The sequence below is a fragment of the Pseudopipra pipra genome, chromosome 18, assembly GCF_036250125.1.
Source record: "Pseudopipra pipra isolate bDixPip1 chromosome 18, bDixPip1.hap1, whole genome shotgun sequence".
Taxonomy (NCBI): Eukaryota; Metazoa; Chordata; class Aves; order Passeriformes; family Pipridae; genus Pseudopipra; species Pseudopipra pipra.
Window position 1 is genome coordinate 2,510,694 of NC_087566.1, and position 19,227 is coordinate 2,529,920.

At 48.1% G+C, this 19,227-nt stretch overlaps 1 protein-coding gene and 2 long non-coding RNA genes across 4 annotated transcripts in view; 2 read left to right on the forward strand and 1 right to left on the reverse strand.

The window, feature by feature from the left end:
* Window positions 1–3,232, forward strand: part of MED13L (mediator complex subunit 13L) — a 178,623-nt gene extending 175,391 nt beyond the window's left edge. Inside the window, exon 31 of the mRNA XM_064674657.1 lies at window positions 215–3,232. Within this exon, the coding sequence (XP_064530727.1) occupies window positions 215–347 (133 nt within the window). The 3' untranslated portion in view covers window positions 348–3,232. The remainder of the gene's footprint in view (window positions 1–214) is intronic.
* The window catches only part of LOC135423940 (uncharacterized), a 61,432-nt gene that overhangs the window by 5,226 nt on the left and 36,979 nt on the right, over window positions 1–19,227 (reverse strand). The window lies entirely within an intron of this gene.
* On the forward strand, window positions 7,581–8,229 carry LOC135423934 (uncharacterized). The gene is made up of 2 exons (XR_010435023.1): window positions 7,581–7,652; window positions 7,807–8,229. It is a non-coding gene; the product is annotated as an uncharacterized LOC135423934 (long non-coding RNA).

A 19,227-nucleotide genomic window follows, 5' to 3' on the forward strand; every position in this document is an offset into this window, starting at 1 on the left:
AAGCCTCAGGGCTTTGAAGACAGTGGCATTGGAACCTCTTTGAGTCCACCCTCTCTAGCTGGACCAGTTTGGTCCCAGTTCAGACGTTGCAAAACGGAAAACTCTGCTTCCCCTGCTTCCCAGTGAGGTTCCTACTTTGCCAGCCCCCCGGCAGTGCTGCCAGAGATGCCTCTGGGTCAGTGTGGCCGGGCTGAGCCGTGCTGTGTGCCCCCAGGTTCGTGCTGGAGCAGTACAACGCGCTGTCCTGGCTCACGTGTAACCCGGCCACCCAGGACCGCAGCTCCTGCCTGCCCGTGCACTTCGTGGTGCTCACCCAGCTCTACAACGCCATCATGAACATCCTCTGAGACACAAAGCACTTCTTCTTCCTCTGGCTTCGGCCCCCCTCGGCCTGACAAACGTGCCACAGCCTGCAACCCCCACGGTTCTGCTCCTCTTCAGCCCAGTCCCGTGCTGTGCTTCTGCCCCTCCACAGCACACGTGGATCCCGCAGCGCTCGGAACTGAACCCCCCTCGGCACCTCCGGCAGCTTCAGTCCAAAACTGGGAACATCCAAGAACAGTGAACACACAGTAACCTCAAGCCAGTGTTAGTTTGGTGGCCCAGTAACTACTGGTCGGTGTGTGATTATTTTTTTTACTATTTTATTTTTGTAAGGAAGACTACAGGATCTTTTTTTTGCATTAGGAACTGATCCACAACCGAGAGCAGGCTCGGCCCTGCCAGCAAAACCACCTCGTGGTGACCAGCTGGGGTGTTTTGTTGTTTGATCTTCGTAAACTGGGACTTTGCAGGAGGAAAAAAAAACCACGACCACAAAACCACACAGTTGTAGTCTCGTATAAATATTGGAGTTTTCTGTCTACCTGGAGTTCCTGTCAGAGTGGATCGGGATGAATGCATGCATTTGTTACCTGTCCATGTAGATATGAATGGTCTGGAGATACTTTATTTATTTTTAGGTTTGGGGAGGGGAGGGATTAAATTATAAAGGACCAGGAACAGTAGAATATCTTCAAAATCCAGCTCCGTTCCACTGTGGGGTTATTTATCTACAGACCTCTCACTCTTCTGCCCTAGAAATCAAAAGTGAAGCTCTTCACAATCCAAGCTGGGAAGGGAAGGATATATTGCATTTTCAGGAATTCTCACCTGGGTTTAGCCTGGTTAAAGCAAGGAATGGCCAGTGTTCAATGAAGGAAAACACTACCTAAGGGAGAAGAGTGAGAGAGAGGTAGGGAGGAAAAATGCTTTAAAGCCCAGCGTGAGGGCGAGTGGAAAGTGGTAAATTAATCTATCCTAGAGCTCTGATTGAGATACATTTCCAGTAAATTTAGTGATGCCAGAAAGCTATTTACTGCAAGCCAGGTGGCCCTGGAATTCTGGGCACACTCGTCCGTGTACATATCCAAAAATGCGATTTGGTTTTTTGTTTACACTAAATCAGTTGCAAACCTGGTGTATTTTTTTTCTGACTATAGGAATATTATTTCAAAGAAACAGTTTTTAAACAAACAAGCAAACAAACAGTTGTATGGTTAAATTAGTACTTGAAAAAGCAACACCAACCGTGGTGGCAAAGCAGCTCCACTCAGTGGGATGTTGGGAAGGGATTTTATGGCTCCTTCATTCCAGGCTCCGAGGGGTTGGGGGGTTCCAGCCCCGTTTTCCTCGTGTTTGGGGGTGCACTGGGCAGGGGTTGGGTCACTTTGGTCAGGCTGAGTGACCTTCTGACCTGTCCGGGGAGAAAAAAGAAAAGAAAAAACCACCGAGTTTGAAAAAAAGTTCTTCCAAAAAAAAAAAAAGACTTTTCGTGTGTTCTGGTTAAAAAAAATAATAATAATAATAATAATTAAAAAAAAAATTAAAAAAAAATGAAATTCTATGGTTTTAAAAAGTATTTTTCTTGAGATGATGTAACATTTAAAACAAATTCTATAAAATAATTAAAAAAAAAAAAGAAAAAAAAGAATTGCTTGTGTAATGAGAAGGTGGAGGCAGAGGAGGAGCCTGTAAATGGATTATTTCCTTCTCTGCACACACCTCCACGTGGGTATCGTATCCTCTTTGCAATGTATAGGTTAAAAAAAAAAATCTGATATCAAACCATTTGTATCTAATGTGTACAGTGTAAAATTGACTTTAAAAATATTGCAGTACTATTTTTTCTTAATCAGAAAAGAAAATTCTCAAGGCCTTTTGAAGAGCATAAAAAGATGAAGATTGTAAACTTGTATAAAAAAAAAAAATTTAACTTGGGGAGGAAAAAAATGTAAAGTAGACATTTGTAATCTTTTACCATTTGGGGGTTATTTGTTCCCAGGATTCATCTGAACTTTGGATTATTATTTTGTTTATTGTTTTTAAATGGGCCGTTTTTATCCAGGGGCGTTTCTTCCCCACAAACCTGGTTCTAAGCAAAAATTAGAAATAAAAAAAAAAAAAGGGCAGCAAGGAGTAGTTTTCATCTGGTGTCTTTTATTTAATTTTTTTAAGTTAAGAGAAGCTGGTGACATATTTATACGTTTTTGTGCAAAATAAATGAATGGCAATAGATTTTAAAGAAAAAAAAATCTTATGTACTTCAGTGTGAAAAGTTCTGTATAATATTTCCCTTAAATATGCATTATTTTACTTGTGAGTTTTTTACTGAATTAATCTGAAATGTACAAGCCCTGGCTTTCCTACAGAGTGAAGAAACTTATTTTATTTTTTCTTTTTCCTTTTTTTTTTTTTTTTAAATTTTTTTTTTTTTTAATTTTTATTTCTAACTTTGGAAAATCATGCCTAACTCAGAATTCTTCTGGCAGTGGTTTGGGCTGACGGGAGGGGAGGGTGGGGATGTCCAGCATGCTTGTATGTATATTTCAGAACCTTTTTTAAATGTAAAAGCTGTACATTTCTGGGGAGTTCTGAAGTTCTTCTTTTTTTTTTTTTAATTTCTTTTTTTGTTTTTGTTTTTTTTTGGGTTGTTTTTTTTTCTCTGAGCATTTTGCAGTGAGCTTCTTTTATATATAGCCGACAATTTGAAAGAAAACAAAAAAAAAATGTGAAGTTCATTTTAAATCTACAGTATATCGCTGGTACAATACACTAAGAAAAAAGACTTTGATAAAAAGAAACAATAATAATAAAAGACCTCCATTTTAAATGTCATTCATATATACCTTGTGGATGAGAGCTATATACTTTTACACACTTTTTTAGATGAATAAATTATTGAATTACTGAAGCTGTTGGTGGAGTTTTCTTCTTGGGGGGTTCTGAGCTCGGAGGTTTCAGCATTCCCTGAAAGGTGCAGATCCATGGGACAGGAATGGAGCTGGGATTAAATGTTAAATGTTTAAATTCGGTGTCAGTGCTGAGATGAGCAGTAAAGTCCTGCCCGAGGGGGTGGGTGGGAGCAGCCTGGGATAATCCAGCCTTTCCAGGAGCAGTTCCAAACACAGGAGCCTCACCAGCTCTGGAGGAGCTTCTCTGTGCTGCAGGTGAGTCTGACAGGAGGTGGCAGTGGCTGTGCCCCCTCCCTGCCCAGGGCCAGGGACATTCCCAGCATCAGGGACATTCCCAGCATCAGCCCCACCCGCTGTTCCCAGGAAAGCTGTGGAGTCCCCATCCTGGAGGAGCTGAAGGCTCAGTGGAGCCATCACTGAGCAGCAGTTCTTGGGGTGTCTGTGCAGGGCCAGGGGTTGGGCTCGATGATCCTTGTGGGTCCCTTCCAGCTCTGGATGCTCTGGGATTCTGGGATGATTGTGCCTGCTGTGGGCAGGGCCTGGCTGGACTGTTGGACCCAGGAGGTCCCTTCAGACCAGGACACTTTGGGTTTACAGGGTCAGTTCTGAACACAGACAGGCAAAAGTAACACTCAGTGAACAACCAGAGCCCCCAGGGCTGCTCCTGAACGGGACCAGAGGCCTGTTCCACATTCAGCTCCCATAGGAATAGATTTGGGAAAAACTTAGGGCTGAATCTTCAGATAAGGTCTCAGATAAGGTCTCATTTTCTGTACTTCAAGAAGAGAAAACCTGTGACCTTCCTGAGCACATTTTAAATAGTCTGAAATTTTTCCCTTTCCATCCTTAATTGTGGTGCCACCCCCCAGCTGTGGCTGTCCCAGGATGCAGGAGGGATCCAGCTGTGGCTATCCTGGGATGCAGGAGGGATCCAGCTGTGGCTGTCCCAGGATGCAGGAGGGATCCAGCTGTGGCCATCCTGGGATGTGGGGGGGATCCAGCTGTGGCTATCCTGGGATGCAGGAGGGATCCAGCTGTGGCTATCCTGGGATGTGGGGGGATCCAGCTGTGACCATCCCAGGATGTGGGGGGATCCAGCTGTGGCTGTCCCAGGATGCAGGAGGGATCCAGCTGTGGCCATCCTGGGATGCAGGAGGGATCCAGCCATGACCATCCTGGGATGTGGGGGGATCCAGCTGTGGCCATCCTGGGATGTGGGGGGATCCAGCTGTGGCCATCCTGGGATGTGGGGGGATCCAGCTGTGGCCATCCTGGGATGCAGGAGGGATCCAGCTGTGGCCATCCTGGAATGCAGGAGGGATCCAGCTGTGGCCATCCTGGGATGTGGGGGGGATCCAGCTGTGACCATCCCAGGATGCAGGAGGGATCCAGCTGTGACCATCCTGGGATGCAGGAGGGATCCAGCTGCGACCATCCTGGGATGTGGGAGGGATCCAGCTGTGACCATCCTGGGATGTGGGGGGGATCCAGCTGTGACCATGGTGGGATGCAGGAGGGATCCAGCTGTGGCCATCCCAGGATGTGGGGGGGATCCAGCTGTGGCCATCCCAGGATGTGGGGGGGATCCAGCTGTGGCCATCCCAGGATGTGGGGGGGATCCAGCTGTGACCATCCTGGGATGCAGGAGGGATCCAGCTGTGACCATCCTGGGATGCAGGAGGGATCCAGCTGTGGCCATCCCGGGATGCAGGAGGGATCCAGCTGTGGCCATCCTGGGTTGTGGGAGGGATCCAGCTGTGGTCATCCCGGGATGCAGGAGGGATCCAGCTGTGGCCATCCCAGGATGTGGGGGGGATCCAGCTGTGGCCATCCTGGGATGCAGGAGTGATCCAGCTGTGGCCATCCCGGGATGCAGGAGGGATCCAGCTGTGGCCATCCCAGGATGTGGGGGGGATCCAGCTGTGGCCATCCTGGGATGCAGGACGGAGCCTTCTGTTACCCCAGTGCTGGCTGAGGGAGTTTCTGCAGACCCAAATTGCTTTCCAGCTGATCTTCACAGCTCCCTCCCTTGCAGAGTATCCTAAAAGAACTCCTTTTCCATGAGGAGCTGGAGCCCACAGGTGCATCCAGTGACGGGGTGCAGGAATTGCCAACCTGTTCCATGGGTTTGGGATTTCCTCTGTAGCTGTTAATTCCAGTCCACTTGAATTTTGGTGCATCTTGTTTCTGAATTCAGATAGTTACACAATACTCCCTAAGATTTTTCCTTTTTTTTTTTCCTTTTTTTTTTTAACTTTTAAGTTTGTATCTTTTGGTAAATTCTGGTACTAAATGACACTGTACAATTCCCCTGTGTAAGTTCCCACAGAAGAGTTGCACTTTGGACTTCCCCTGTGAGTGCTGTGAGTACCTGGAATCGCTGTACTTGTTAAATTAACCACTTTGTGGTTAATTTATTGGCTTTAAAGACAAAACTACAATCTAAATGTTCCATGAGGACTGTAAGGAAGAACTGAAAACACTGAAATCTCAGTTGATTCATAAGAATAATGGAATATTTATGACACTGGGCACAGTACTGTGGTGATGGGCCCTTCAATACCAATAAAGAAAATGTTTTTAAAGATCAGGCTGACATTAAACTGCTTTTCCTCTCTCAGCTGCCATTTCTATTTTTGACAAAATGTTGTGGCCACCTGAAAACCGTTTCAGCACATGTAGAAAGCAGCAGAAATCATGAAGTAAACATGAGGTTTATGGCCAGTCTCTCCCCATTTGCAGTGGAAATGGAAACAGCCCTGAGATCCCCAAACAGGAAGTCTTTGGTCTCTAACAACAAAGCAGGATTTATAAAATTGTGCTGTTTCCACTTCCCTGTTTTGACAGTGACCCTTAACCCTCAGCCCCAGGTTTCTGTGGCAGCCCCTGGTTTGTGCTCCGCTGGCTGTTCCCTGACCAGGCATCAAAGCAGGAGTCCCAGGGGGCTTCCCAGGGGACATGGAAACCTCAGGGCTGTTCTGCTGAAACCTGAAATACCCTCCAAAGGCCTGGGAGAAGGTGCCACCAGGCTGGGTGTGAGGCCAGCTCCAAATTCAGGCTGCCCTGAGCTGTCCGTGGGTGAGACCCGACCTGAGCCCTGCTCCAGGCTGAGACCATTCCATGTGTGGCAGCTCTGCCTCTGCTTCCAGACAGTGTAACCAGGGATGAGCATACCCAAGAGAGCTCACAGAAGCTAAAGCCATAGAATATATGCTGGTTTATCTGATAAATATGAGCTTTTTTTGCTTAGTGAAACCTTTCAGAACTAGGATTTTAAAAAGCTTCCCCCAGGGCCCCTTTGCAGCAGGGACACGGGAACTGCTGGGAACTCTTCCTACAAGAATGTCTTCCATGGTCCTGCAACACCTGCCAGACTTCCCTGGCTCCCCCTGTTTGCTCCACAGAGCCTGGGCCCAAAAGCCAGGCTCTCCTTTCAGTTCTGAACCCACCCTCTGGTACCCAGCCACCTCCTCTGCCTGCCCATCCCAGGAACTGAGGGGCTTTCCTGCCTCACACCCCCCTTTTGCTGTGGGACAGACATTCCACTGCAGACAGACCTGCTCCTGCAGGATCTTTGCCATCTACAGAGCACCATCAGCTCCTTCCCAGGCAGGGATGCTCATCCAGCTGGGTCCTTTTAGGGGACACAGAGAGGCCAGCAGAGAGCTGACACAGCCCACGTGGCAGCCAGGGCAGGCCTGGGGCCTTCACAAACCCAATTTATTTTCCTTACACAGTAAATTGGACGTATGTTTAAAAAAACTCCTACCAGCCTGACGCTCTCTTTGTTTTTATTTAAATATTTTGCCATTGGGAAAATGTCAGGCTGGTCTAAACCTAGGAACAAACTACATCCTCAAATGCATTGCTGCTACTGGGAGTGTTTTGAGAACTTCCTGCCACCAGAATCCCCATTAAAAAAGGATCACACAGCCCTGCAGGAAAACCTCACAGGTTCCTGTAATTCTGCAAAACCCAATCCCACTGATGAAAAAATCCCAAAGCAAGACTTTTTTGCCCTTGCAGCTGGGTGAATACTGTAAGAATTCTTTTTAAGCCAACCTTTTTTTCAGTTATACGTGATTTCCTGCGGTCAGTGGCAGCTGTGACACGTCACATTAATCACATCTATGCCACCTTTGCGGGATTGTCCTTATGGATAACCAGAAGCCACATCCCTGGTCTTCCAGCAGGGGTCACGTTTTGATGGCAAATGAAACTCCAGCTTCTTCCTAGACCGGGCTTTTAAAAAAAACAAATTAAAGCGCTCACAGCTCCAGAGCTGGACCATTAAAGGTCAACCACGCGAGCAGGTGTGGGTTCAGCGGTCAAAGCCTCCACCCCACTTGTAATCAGCGGTGGGGTCATTTCATTAGTGCCTGGGGACAGGACACGCCGGGGAGGCAGGTGAGGGGTGAGGTGCGCCTGGCAGGGCAGGGATTGTTAATCCCGGCCGGGTAATGGCCCGTGGAAGTGCTAAAAGAGGGGGCTGGAGCAGCTCCCCGAGCCGCCGGGTTCGGCAGCGTTTGGGAGTCCACGGTAATTGCGCTGGTTTTTGTTTCCCCCTTCCAAGGCTGGAGCGTGTGTCCGGCTGCAGGGACACACCTGCTGCACCCCGGAGAGAGGGAAGGGAGAGGGACGGACCCGCGCGGGGACACGCGACAGCAGCGCTCAGCCCGGCCCCAGGGTGACTTTAGCCATAAAAAACAGGGAGCCCAGGTGGAAAACAACTCGTTCTTCAGCGTGGGCCTGTCCACCAAGGGCCCTGTTCTCTGCTGCAGCAGGGACAGAGGACACCCCTCTCTTGCTGTCAGCAGTGGAGCTGCAGATCCCCCCAGCACCTGTGTGCCCTTTGCACTTCGTGTTGCTGCTTGGTTTTTTAAGTTGGGCCTTTCTGCTGGTGAAATGTTGCTTTTATCCAACACCCTTTCCACAAGTACAGCACCTCCCCTCCCTGAACAATTTCAGCCAGAAGCCAAGAGAACGTAGACACTCATTTTCCCAGAATGTCTGTGCTTTGTTCAGTTATTAAGGCAGTTTGGGTGGCTGAGTCCACAGAGAGCACAAACCCTTTGCTGCAGATTCTTGACCAGGGGTGAGGGGATGTGTGGTGACCTCTGTCACAGGTGCACGACTCCCCTGTGCAGCTCTCCAGCCCAGTTCCCTGTTCCTGTGGACACTGGCAGCCCGGGGTGCCCGGGAGGTGAGGGGCACTGGCACTGTGTTAATGCATAACCTCGGAGTGCCCCGGGCCAAGCACTTATGGAATGGAGCTGCTGTTCCAATTTGCTGGGCAGCCACTCTCCAGCCCTTCAGCCTCCTCGGCAATGGGTTTGCAGTTATTAAGGGTGCAGTTATACAGAACAACAGCTCCAGATTTAATAAGCAAGTAAGGAAGGCACGTTAAAGGGATTGGGTGGAGAGGAAAGAGCTAAACTCTAATTCTAAACCTGCCCAAACTGATGTGTGATTTTAGGCAAATCTTTGGCTTTGCTGCTCCCCTTGTCTGTGTAACAACTAATTGCACTGACACATTGTCTGGAGCTCTGGTTCATAGTAAGGGAAAGACTCTCAGCAGAATGCAGAGCATTAGTTTGCAAACTTCGGTCAAGGTGATAAAAAATTATCCAGGACAATGGAAGCTAAAAATTCCAGCGAAGACTTACAGAGAGATCCCAGAATGCTGTGGAACTGGCCAATAAAATGTCAGAAGGAATTCATAGTGACGCCCAAAAAACATAAAGAAAATGATGCCAAACACATAGATGTGGAACTGCCTCTAAACTGAGATATCCTAAGGTATTCTAAGATAAATTTATCCTGAGGTAAGTTAGGATGTAACATTCAAAAGATCTCATAGTTGCTGTAGGTATTTCCATGAATAAAAATAGCACAATGCCTTTGAAAAATTAACTGTGAGGACATAAAGAGAGAAAAAAACAGGGATCACAGTCAAACCATTGCACACACCCAGCTTCCCTGGGCCTTCTGGATGTTCCTGGGTCCATCCAGGCACAGGCAGGGTGGAACAGAACTGCAAAGGTACAGAGAAGGATGACAAAATATGATTGAAGACATGGAATGCCCATAACAAAAAAGACTAAACAGGTCAGCACCATTCACTCCAGCAAAAAGGAAGTGGGAAAGTGGGATGTCTGAGCCAAAAATGAGCAGAGCAGGCGTGTGGTGATGCCACTGAAGCAGCCCAAGCCCAGCCCTGTTCTGCTTTTCCCATGTCCTCACACCTCAGGACACAGCTCCCGGTGACAAATCCCCTCTGGAACCCACGGGATCGAGTCATCACTTGCCCACTGCCCAGAACTTCCCTGCCAGAAACGGCAGGTTGGTGACAGGCAGGGCCAGCACCTTCACCTCCTCCTCCCAGGTGCACCGAGGGCTCCTCTGGCTGTGCTGCAGGTAACAGTGCCGGGGCCCAGCAGGGTTTTATTAACGAGCTGCTCTCCTCATTCCCCACCCAGCATGTCCGAGGAGCTTGGCTGAAATTGTGGCATCGTTAACACCCCATCAATGCTGTGTGAAACATGCCCGTAGGCCAGGGCTGGGGGAGTATCCATCTGGAATCCATCCCTGGCGTGGATCAAAGTCTCATGAGAGCCTGTCCCTGGACATTTGGGAGACTCTGCTGTGGGGAGAGGAGCCCTGCAGGAGTCCTGAGCACTCGAGACATCTGATCAGGTCTGGCTGCCAGCAGCCCAACCTCTGTCCTTGGATTCTGCTCTGCAGAGGAGAACGTCCCTTTGCAAAGGGACCTCGCTCAGCTTTGACCAGCAGGAGCCAGGTGACCCCTCACTGCTTTGCAAGGTGAAACAAGGGTGAAGCTTCCAGCAAGGAGCAAGTCCCAGCTGAAGGGGAAAACTCTGAACTCTTGCAATTAATCTGAGGAGGAAGCAGAAGAGCAGACATTCAGCAGCTGGCTGGACTGAGAAGCAAATCAGTGCAGAGATGGGATGGGGAAGGAAGACATTCCACAAAAGCTCTGCTTTGTTCCTGTCATACTTTGTGTCAAGGCATCACTGTAAAATTTAGGACAATTTTTTTCAGAGTCCCAGGCCCTGGCCCTGCCTGACTGATAAAAATTGCAGGCCATAAATGTATCACATCTGTAATGCACATCTCAGGGCATTCAGGGCCTGCACCAGACACACCAACCCAGCTGGGAACAGCACACCATGCCCAGTTCTTCCTACTGGCCTGGACCACATCCTGCACTTTTCCAGAGATGTGGGGTTTCCACTGAGCAGAGCAGTGCAGAGGAGGTTTCATTTGGGATGGTGCCTGATAAGTTCCCACACAGCAGGGTGGCTGAAGGCTGAATTATCTCCTTCAGAGCAGTGAAGGACTGATACGCTTGAACTTTGTGAGGCTGGAGTTACTCAAACACCTCCTCTGACTTCAAGACTTTGGAAATAAATCAGAAGGGGGCTGATTAATGCCAAGCTCACACCCCGCTCCCCCTAAAGGCTCCAGAATTCAGGCATGGCATCCTTTGATCCCAGAGAAGACCTTGCAGTTGTATCTGTTGTGCCTGTCTCTCAACTAATGGACTCCTTTTCCCAGAGATTTTAACTCTGGCAGGACTTGGCCCTCAGCACATATCAATTGATGTATAGTGCTTGTCGGGACACATTTGGACCAGTTCTGATGCTCTGCCCCTTTCTTCTCTCCCCTGCTTTCCAAATAGCCATCCCTGACTGTTTACTTTGGCAACGCCTGCAAAAAAAAATGGTCTCAATGAAAAGGAAAAATCCATTAGGAAAAGCCAGCTGAGTGCTAAAAGGCCCCTAATCAGTAGAAAGTTTAAAGAGCACCGCTCTGAGAGAGGCTGTGGTGCCTTTCCAACACCTTCCCAGCAATGTGTGAGGCAAAGACATGTCAGAGTGAAGCCCCAAACACAGGCACTGTGCCAGAGGAGCTGCTTTCCTTAGGGCTGAGGGGAGCGCGTGTGTCCGGGTGGGTGGTGAGGAGGGAGCTGCTCGTGTAGGAACAGCTCCATCACAGCAAACAACTGCACCCAAATGTGTAAGGTTTCACCCAGCTGGTCACAGCACACGGCCCTGGCTGCTCCCAGCCAAAGGAGAAGTTTATCTGCAGCTCAGGATTACAACTTGACCGAAGCCGGGGCTTGGATTTTCAGGGCCGGGGAAGGTCAGAGTGAGGGGATCTCACAGAGCCAGCTGGGGCAGCAAAGCAGTGCTGGGAGAGGATCTGCTGCTGTGGAGAAAGAAATGGCCTCAAAGTACTGTCTTCTTGTTGTCTGAAACTCTGAATTCAGCCAGGAGCTGGAGAAGGCAGGGAATACAGCTCAAGCTAAAATGCAGCTGCCCAAGAAACACCTCTGAGCTACCGGTCCCAACTGAGAGATGATGGTTCCCTTCAGCTACGAGGCAGCCAATGCTCCAGGCTCGGTAGACTGCCCTGCTTTGGGTTGAAAATCTGTACTTCAGACACCATCACCTAACATTTCACAAGGTCACCAAACTACAGAGTTCAAAGCATCACACAGAAGTCAACAAACCACTCCTTTCAGTCCCCCTACGAAGAAGAAAGTTGCATGTTTTTCTTTCATGGAGTGATCAAAATATTTGTAAAGAATCTGTTGCTCTATGAATTGTTTTTTTAAAGCTTGATAGAAACAGTCAGGGTTGGGTTTAGCTCCTTCTCCTTCATCTTCTGGAGGTTTTCATTCAGCGTGTGAGGGAACTCAGGCACAATTTCCCTCTAGCAAGTCTATACCACTGAAGTGTGTGCACACTGCAGTACCACATGTGAGCTGCTATCTGTCACCAGGCCATGTAGAACCCTATAATCTGTACAAAATTATAAGATACAGCTAAAAAAACCCAACAGTAATTGAAATTATGTTGGGCTACATATAAAGCCATTCAGGAGGCAGAAGTGCCATTATATAAATATGAGTCTTTCAGAGTCTGGGGACAAACAAGCTTCCTCCTTTGATCTATCTGGAAACTTTAAACTTCAGTGAAGGGAAATTAGAAGTCCTATATTGTTTTGGGATATTCCATGAAGATTATCAGAGGGCTGGAGCCCCTCTGCTCTGGAGCCAGGCTGGGAGAGCTGGGGGGGTCACCTGGAGAAGAGAAGGCTCCAGGGAGAGCTGAGAGCCCCTTCCAGGGCTAAAGGGGCTCCAGGAGAGCTGGAGAGGGACTGGGGACAAGGGATGGAGGGACAGGACACAGGGAATGGCTTCCCAGTGCCAGAGGGCAGGGAGAGATGGGAGATTGGGAAGGAATTCCAGGCTGTGAGGGTGGGGAGGCCCTGGCCCAGGTTGCCCAGAGAAGCTGTGGCTGCCCCTGGATCCCTGGAAGTGTCCAAGGCCAGGTTGGACGGGGCTTGGAGCAACCTGGGCTGGTGGAAGGTGTCCCTGCCCATGGCAGGGGGTGGGATGAAATGATCTTTAAGGTCCCTTCCAACCCAAACCACTGGGGGATTCAAAGTGTCTTTATGTCAACTTCTAAGAATCTTGCATTTTACAGGAAAGCAAAAAGCCATTTTTGGTACTCTTGGAAGACTTCCCATAACTCCACAACCAGCAGGTATCCTGGGCCTTCCCAAGGGCTCCTGGACTGCTGGCACAGTGTGGACAGGCTGCCATAGTAAACCAGCCCCATGAGGGCAAAGCTCAGCCCCCTTCAGTTATTCAATTGTTACAGAACTTGATTAATTCAGTGCTTTCACCTGTCTCTGCCCTCAGCCAGCCCTGAATTCCCACCTGTGTCTCCTGCTGACCAATCCCAGCAGCCTTCCAGGTCCCCACAGGTGACAGAGATGCACCCACCCGCCCTCCTTCCTACCTACAGAAGCCTCATATAAGACCTTCATGGAGAGCCTGTAGGCTTTTTTTGTTTGGTTGTTTTTTTTGAAAAGATGTTTGGAGGTTTCCAAGCTGTTTCAGGAGCTGTTACCAACCCCTGGGGTCACTCTCCACCTACAGAAGCCTGCAAGGTAAGAGGACTTCTTTTGTAATGATAAACTTTGTGTATGTGTTGCTGTGTTGGTGTTTTTTCTGCTGTGCTCCCTGGTGGTTTGGTTTATTTCGTGTCTTTATTTGGAAGGACATGTGCAGATAAAGATGTTTCCTGGCAAGCTGCTGGGGTTTTTTGCCTGGTGTTGGCTGTTTTGAGGACATGTTCTTGTTCTGGTTGGGTTGCAGTTCTCTGGCTGCACAGGTTAGGTTTGAATTTGGCTGTGAATGTGGTCAGGTTTGTGTTGGGTTGTTTTATAACAGGCTGTAGTGACTGCTTGTATCTCTCCAGAAGGAGCTCAAAAAATAATTTACATTGTCTATACCCCCATCTTACAAGCAATAGCAGATATTGCTCTAATTTCTATTGCTCAGGAAGTCTGAAAAGCTTAATCAGTAGTGGTGAGCTAAACTTTGATTCACAGGCCTATGTTTGTTACTGTTCTCTGTGCTCTCTTTTCTTATCTTCACTGTAAGAAAATCAGCTCTTGGGATAAGTATTTGTTCTTCATCCTTAAGAGACTGAAATTTCAGTAGTAGGTAGAAATTTTCAGTAATAGATTGAATTTTCTAGTAAAAACTTTGTTGCTAGGAAGGACTTGCTGAAGGGCTGGTGATGCACTTAGTGACAGCAGTGCTGCCTGCATGGCAGGGAGACAGGAGAGAGAGGCCAACCCTGAGTGCTGTGACAGGACATCTTCTGTCCTACTTGACACCTATTCTGTGGTTCTGACATGCTTTGAGTGCCTCCCCTCGAATAACCACAAACCCGTGAAGCACTTGGCGTTCTGCAATGCTTGAGAGATGCACTGAAAGCTGTATAAAGGGATGTATAGCAGGAGACATGATTAGATTTTATGCAGAATTAATGGAGGTGAGGTTTAGGCAAAAAAATATGTGCTTTCATTTTCTGTTGGTTTGGCTTGGTTGGGTTTTATCCCCTAATTTTTCCACGTTGAGGTTTCAGTGCTGACTTGTCTTTGATTAGGATCAAGGTGTTCCTTTCCCTCCCCAGCTTGCGGGTAGGCAGTGACAGTGCTCCAACCACCATCCCTGCAGCTCTCCCGGCCAAGTTCAGCCGAGGATCTGTCACTTGGGCAGCAGAGTCTGGGAGCCTGAACGATTTGCAGCTCCTGAACGTCTCTGGAAGAGCGAGGGTCATAAAAGCCCTTCTGAATGGGCACTTTACTGACAGCGCTCACCTTTAATGGCCTTTTTGTGAAGTTACAGCTTGGCTTTTAGGCCCTTTTTGCAATTCATCACTTAATCCATACGTGCTCCCTGGGCCAAGAGCCGGACAATGGGGCCCACTGTGTCTGGTTTTGTTATGGAGCAGCCGGAGTGGCTTTTAACTAAAACAATGTATCTGCAGGAGAAAAATGTATTCACCTTGAATTCCCAGCGGATCCGACTTACTTAAGGCAGCTCTGCAGACACTGGTGTGTGCAATCAATGAAATCAAAACTGAAGCCATGGAAGTATGGCAGAAAGGAGTAGGAATGTATATGCCTTTGCATGTATAAAATATGAGGGGAGGAAATGAGCAGGGAGGAAGGAAACAACTTGCAGCGAGCTCTGGAAAAAGACCATTTTCTTCTGATATGAAGTTTTTCATGATTAAATATAAGAGTATATTAGATTGGCAGATCAGGACTGTTACATAGCCCTGGAAAGAGCAGGGGTCCCTTCTAAAGGCCCTTTCCAAAATTATGTGTCTTCTGGGACAGATCAGTCCTGTAATCCATTCGTCACTTCCTTTTAGGAATTGGAGGTGAAAAGATGGTAAAAGTGATCCCCCTGAACAATGCTGCTGCTCTGAGTTACCTGGGAACATGTTAAGTCCAGGGTGGCAAAACAGGGGGAGCCCAAACCCTGCTGGGACTTGGAATACATCCATCTAACCTGCCTAACTCTGCAGCTTCCAGACACAGGTGGAAAAGGGGTCTGCACACCCTTGTAGGGGGGAAAGGGGAAGGATTCCTTCTCTAGGCACCAAGGAAGTGTGGGACCTTCTGGCACTGCTGCCCATATTTAACAGACACCAGTAATCTGTGATCACAGGATGGTTTGGGCTGGAAGGGATCTTAAAGCTCCTCTCATTCCAACCCCCAGCCACTGGCAGGACACCTTCCACTGGCCCAGGTTGCTCAGAGCTCCATCCAGCCTGGGCAGCCTTGGCAGAAGCCTTCACCTCCAGGAGGGAGCACCTCACTGAGGTCTGCTTGTGATCCCACATGTGCTTCCTCTTTCCAGGCTGCTGACTACTGTGAATCCAATGGGAGCAGGGATACCTGGTACAGGGAGGGACTGGGATTTGGGGTTGGGGGGAGGATTAGTATCTACATCATCACCTTTTGGCCCTCAAATGAGAGCACTTGGCACAGGGTAATCTTTATTTCCCCAAAACCTGAGCTGTCAAATTAAGATTATTTTTTTAAATGAGATGAGATTTTTGGCTCAGGTTCCAGTTAAGCTAGTGTGGAAAGCTACACATTTCTGGAGGTTTCTAGCAGCACTTCAAAAGACTAAAGTCGAGTCCCTAGAAAGCCAGCAGGGAACACTATACCCACCCATGGAATTTATCCCACTCTAATTTGGCTCTAGGCACCTAAAGTAGACACAAATTTGGCAGTCTAATAAGTGGGTGGCCAGTCCAATACTTTATAGAGTAGCAACCATTGACCTCAGTTAATTTTCTTTCAACAGTTGATCTCTTTCTACACTCATTCCACCCACGTCCTGATTTTTATCAGGCCTTCAAGTCTTCCAAAGAATCCCTCTCAGAAAGTGAAGTAGAACACATTCCCCTCCTTGACTTAAATGTGTAAGTGAAACCAAATCAGGCAACAAGAAATGGGCAACAGTGGCATTTGCCCGTGGGGCCTGGGGCTGAAGGCCTGTGTGCAGTGGGGCTGCTGAAGCATTAGCTCCATTTGCTTTTTGTCTCTCAGCCCCCCACACCTGCCTGCCATTTAGCTGCCTCTGAAGGCTGGCCAAGGGACAGCAGATCAAATAATAAAAGCCACATTGAAGCAGTGTTTCAGCTGCAACAGTATGAGTGGAGGCGAGATGGGGCTTGGAAAAGGCTCCCTGTAAAAGAGCCCACACGTACATGTGAGAAGGTCATTAACTCGTGCCTTGTGCTATCTTTGCAGTCTCCGCTCCCTCTCTCTCAATTATTACATCAGAAGGAAATGAGAGAGCACTTTGCCAAATACTAATGGACTTGATGTTTTCATAATCTCAAGTGCACAACAATCAGAGCTGTTTATTTTCCAAAGAAGATGGGAACCAGGGGAGGAGGCTGAAGACTGTGCCATTCTGTTAAGGAGGGGGGAAAAAACCCTTATGGAGGAGAGCTGAGACTGAAAAGCAAGCATCTAGGAACACTCATTTCTGGGATAAAGGTAGTGAGAGTGGCCAGATACTGTCCTGTCCTGTGCTCACTGACAGCACAGGCCCAAGCTTGCAAAACACTTCAGAATCCCATTTCAGCTTGACTTCAGAAGCTTTAATCTGCTTTCTGTGTCTGAATGTAATGATGCTGCTCCATATTCGTCACTGAAGAGTAGCTGGAAGCATTCCTGGGTGAAATGTGGTGCTGAGGGGGCAGAGGATGTGACTGAGCTGACAGGAGGGGTCAGTGCTGTTTGCTGTTCTCAGCAGCCAGTTTCCCCACACCTTGAGCCTGTGTGAAATCCCAGGGCCTGTTTCCAAAGGGACCTCAGTAGGGTCCTTGTGCACCCCTACATTTGTGTTGGGGTACAAATACTGGAGTTCCCCCACAGAGCCAACTGGGACTGTGAGGTTTCTGAGCTGCTGGAGCCACCAGGCTGTTCCCCCTGGAGAAGGATTGACTTCCCTTTAGGATGTGATTCAGGAGCTATGGAGGGTGTTTTTTTTCTTTCACTAAGTGCAGCCCAAGTCATCAATAGGAAGATAAAGACACTTCATCTTCTTCCTTGCTGCTTAGAATTTGGGAGCTTCTGCCTCTGACAGGGGCCTTAAAATCTCAGTCCCCATTAGAGCAAAACAGACACCATTAACTGGAATGTACACAGGGCTGGTGTGGAAGTGATTTACAAGTGAATTTTCAAAGGGCATCTTGCATTCTCACATATAACCTTTCAAAGGTCATAACCAGAAAAAAAGGTTTTGCATAATTCGGGAGAGTGTTTGGGCTGAACTGGGACTTAAGGATGTTCCCAGTGTGTGCTTGTACTTATTTATTCCTATTATCCACTGCCAGTGTTTGTCTGTACGGGCAAATATTCTGGGCTTTTGACAATTCTGCACTGGGTTAAGAAGTAATGGGGCTCTTAATTACCGCTATTTAAGCATTTTTCACCCACTTGCCAGTTAGATTCCAGCTCCCTTGTGTAGCAAAGAGCTTACAGTCTCGTCTCCTATGATCTTATATTGGTGTTGCGCGTCCTGATAGTAAAACAAAGGGCTGCCTCTGTGAGGAACGAATAACACGAATGTCGAGTAGGAGAGAAGTCGCTGTCCCCGCTGTCAGAAACCCGCGGGCTGTTTGGGAACGGTGGCTGGAGCGCTGGGGGAGCGGAGCCGGGGCCGTTCTGTGCCGGCGGCTCCCGGGAGGTGTCGCCGCAGCCCAAGGCTGGCGGGACAGGGCAGCGCGGGACGGGGATGCTCGGGGGACACCGCAGCTCCAGGGGCTGGGAGCAGAGCGCTGCGGGCCTCCTCTGTGCCGCTCGGACAGGTTGAGGGCCCCGGGCAGGTCTCACTGGCACGGTCGGTTGTGAGGACTCTACCGCCCCTGCTGCCTTCTGTGTGGCGACCTCTGCATTAAAGCCTAATAAATGTTCAAAACCGGGGGGATTTCCGACTCGGTCTGACAAAAAAAAAGAGGTTTTGCATACGGATGAGACCTGATAAAGAACTGTTTTACTTATTAAAGCAGATGCATTTAAATAAGGCTTTCACTGGGGATGTGCTTGTTGTAGAATATTGGGGCTGTGTCATGAGTGGAAGGCAGTGTTAGACATCTTGTGGACCATGTCATTAATTCCATGATTTTAAGGCATCATAAGTGTCATTAGATTTTAATAAGACAGTTATGTATCACTTGTGTTTGTGGCCATTGATGGTTTGTACTTCCAAAAAATGCTTGCCCAGTTCAACAGGGGGTCAGGACTGGTTGGTCTTGGGGTGTTTTCTGAGTACAAACTGGGCACCAATGGACAATGTAGGGTGGTGACTTAGAGCCACACACAGCAGATGGAAAGGTTTTCTGTATGTCTCTGTGCAGGAATATTTTAGCATCAAGCTTTAAACATGTTTTGCATCCCAAACTGTAATTATATGCTGCTGGTACATGGGAAGAGACTAATGTAGCTGGGATAGGAAGTGGTGATTATCCCCCACACAAAACTAAACTGTGTATAGGAATACTGAATGTGGATGGGCTGCCTGAGTCACTCAGAAAAACAAACCAAAACCAACATCCTACACTGCAGAGACAATACTTAGAGGGAGGGAGGTAAAAAAAATCCCCCAAACAAAGCAAGAAACCCACCAAAATCCTAAACCACTGGGCAATCACTCCAATCCTTCAGAGCTGGTAGTTGGAAATGTACCTGAGCCACATCATGACTAGAAAGTCCATCCTCCAAGAGGCAACATGTTGGGATGCTCTGTGAGCCATGTGGATTCTCCCTGTGTTCCACTTCTGTGCTACTCATGAGAATCTCATGGAAATCTCCAATGAAATCTACCTTTTCCCACGTCTTGCTGGAGTATTCCTCCAATCACAATTAAGAGTTTCTTTAACAATTTCCACCCAAAATTGTATTAATGCCTCAAGCAACCCAAGGTTAGAGGATTTTCCCCCTCCATCTCTCACAGTGTATTTCTGCCCTTCACAACCCCCAGTGACCCCACCAAAGCACCTTGTTTACTGTTTGCAGATTCCTTCTCCTAAGTGTTTCTGGATGCAGCATTCAGGAGTTCTCCTTCCAGGAGTTTCAC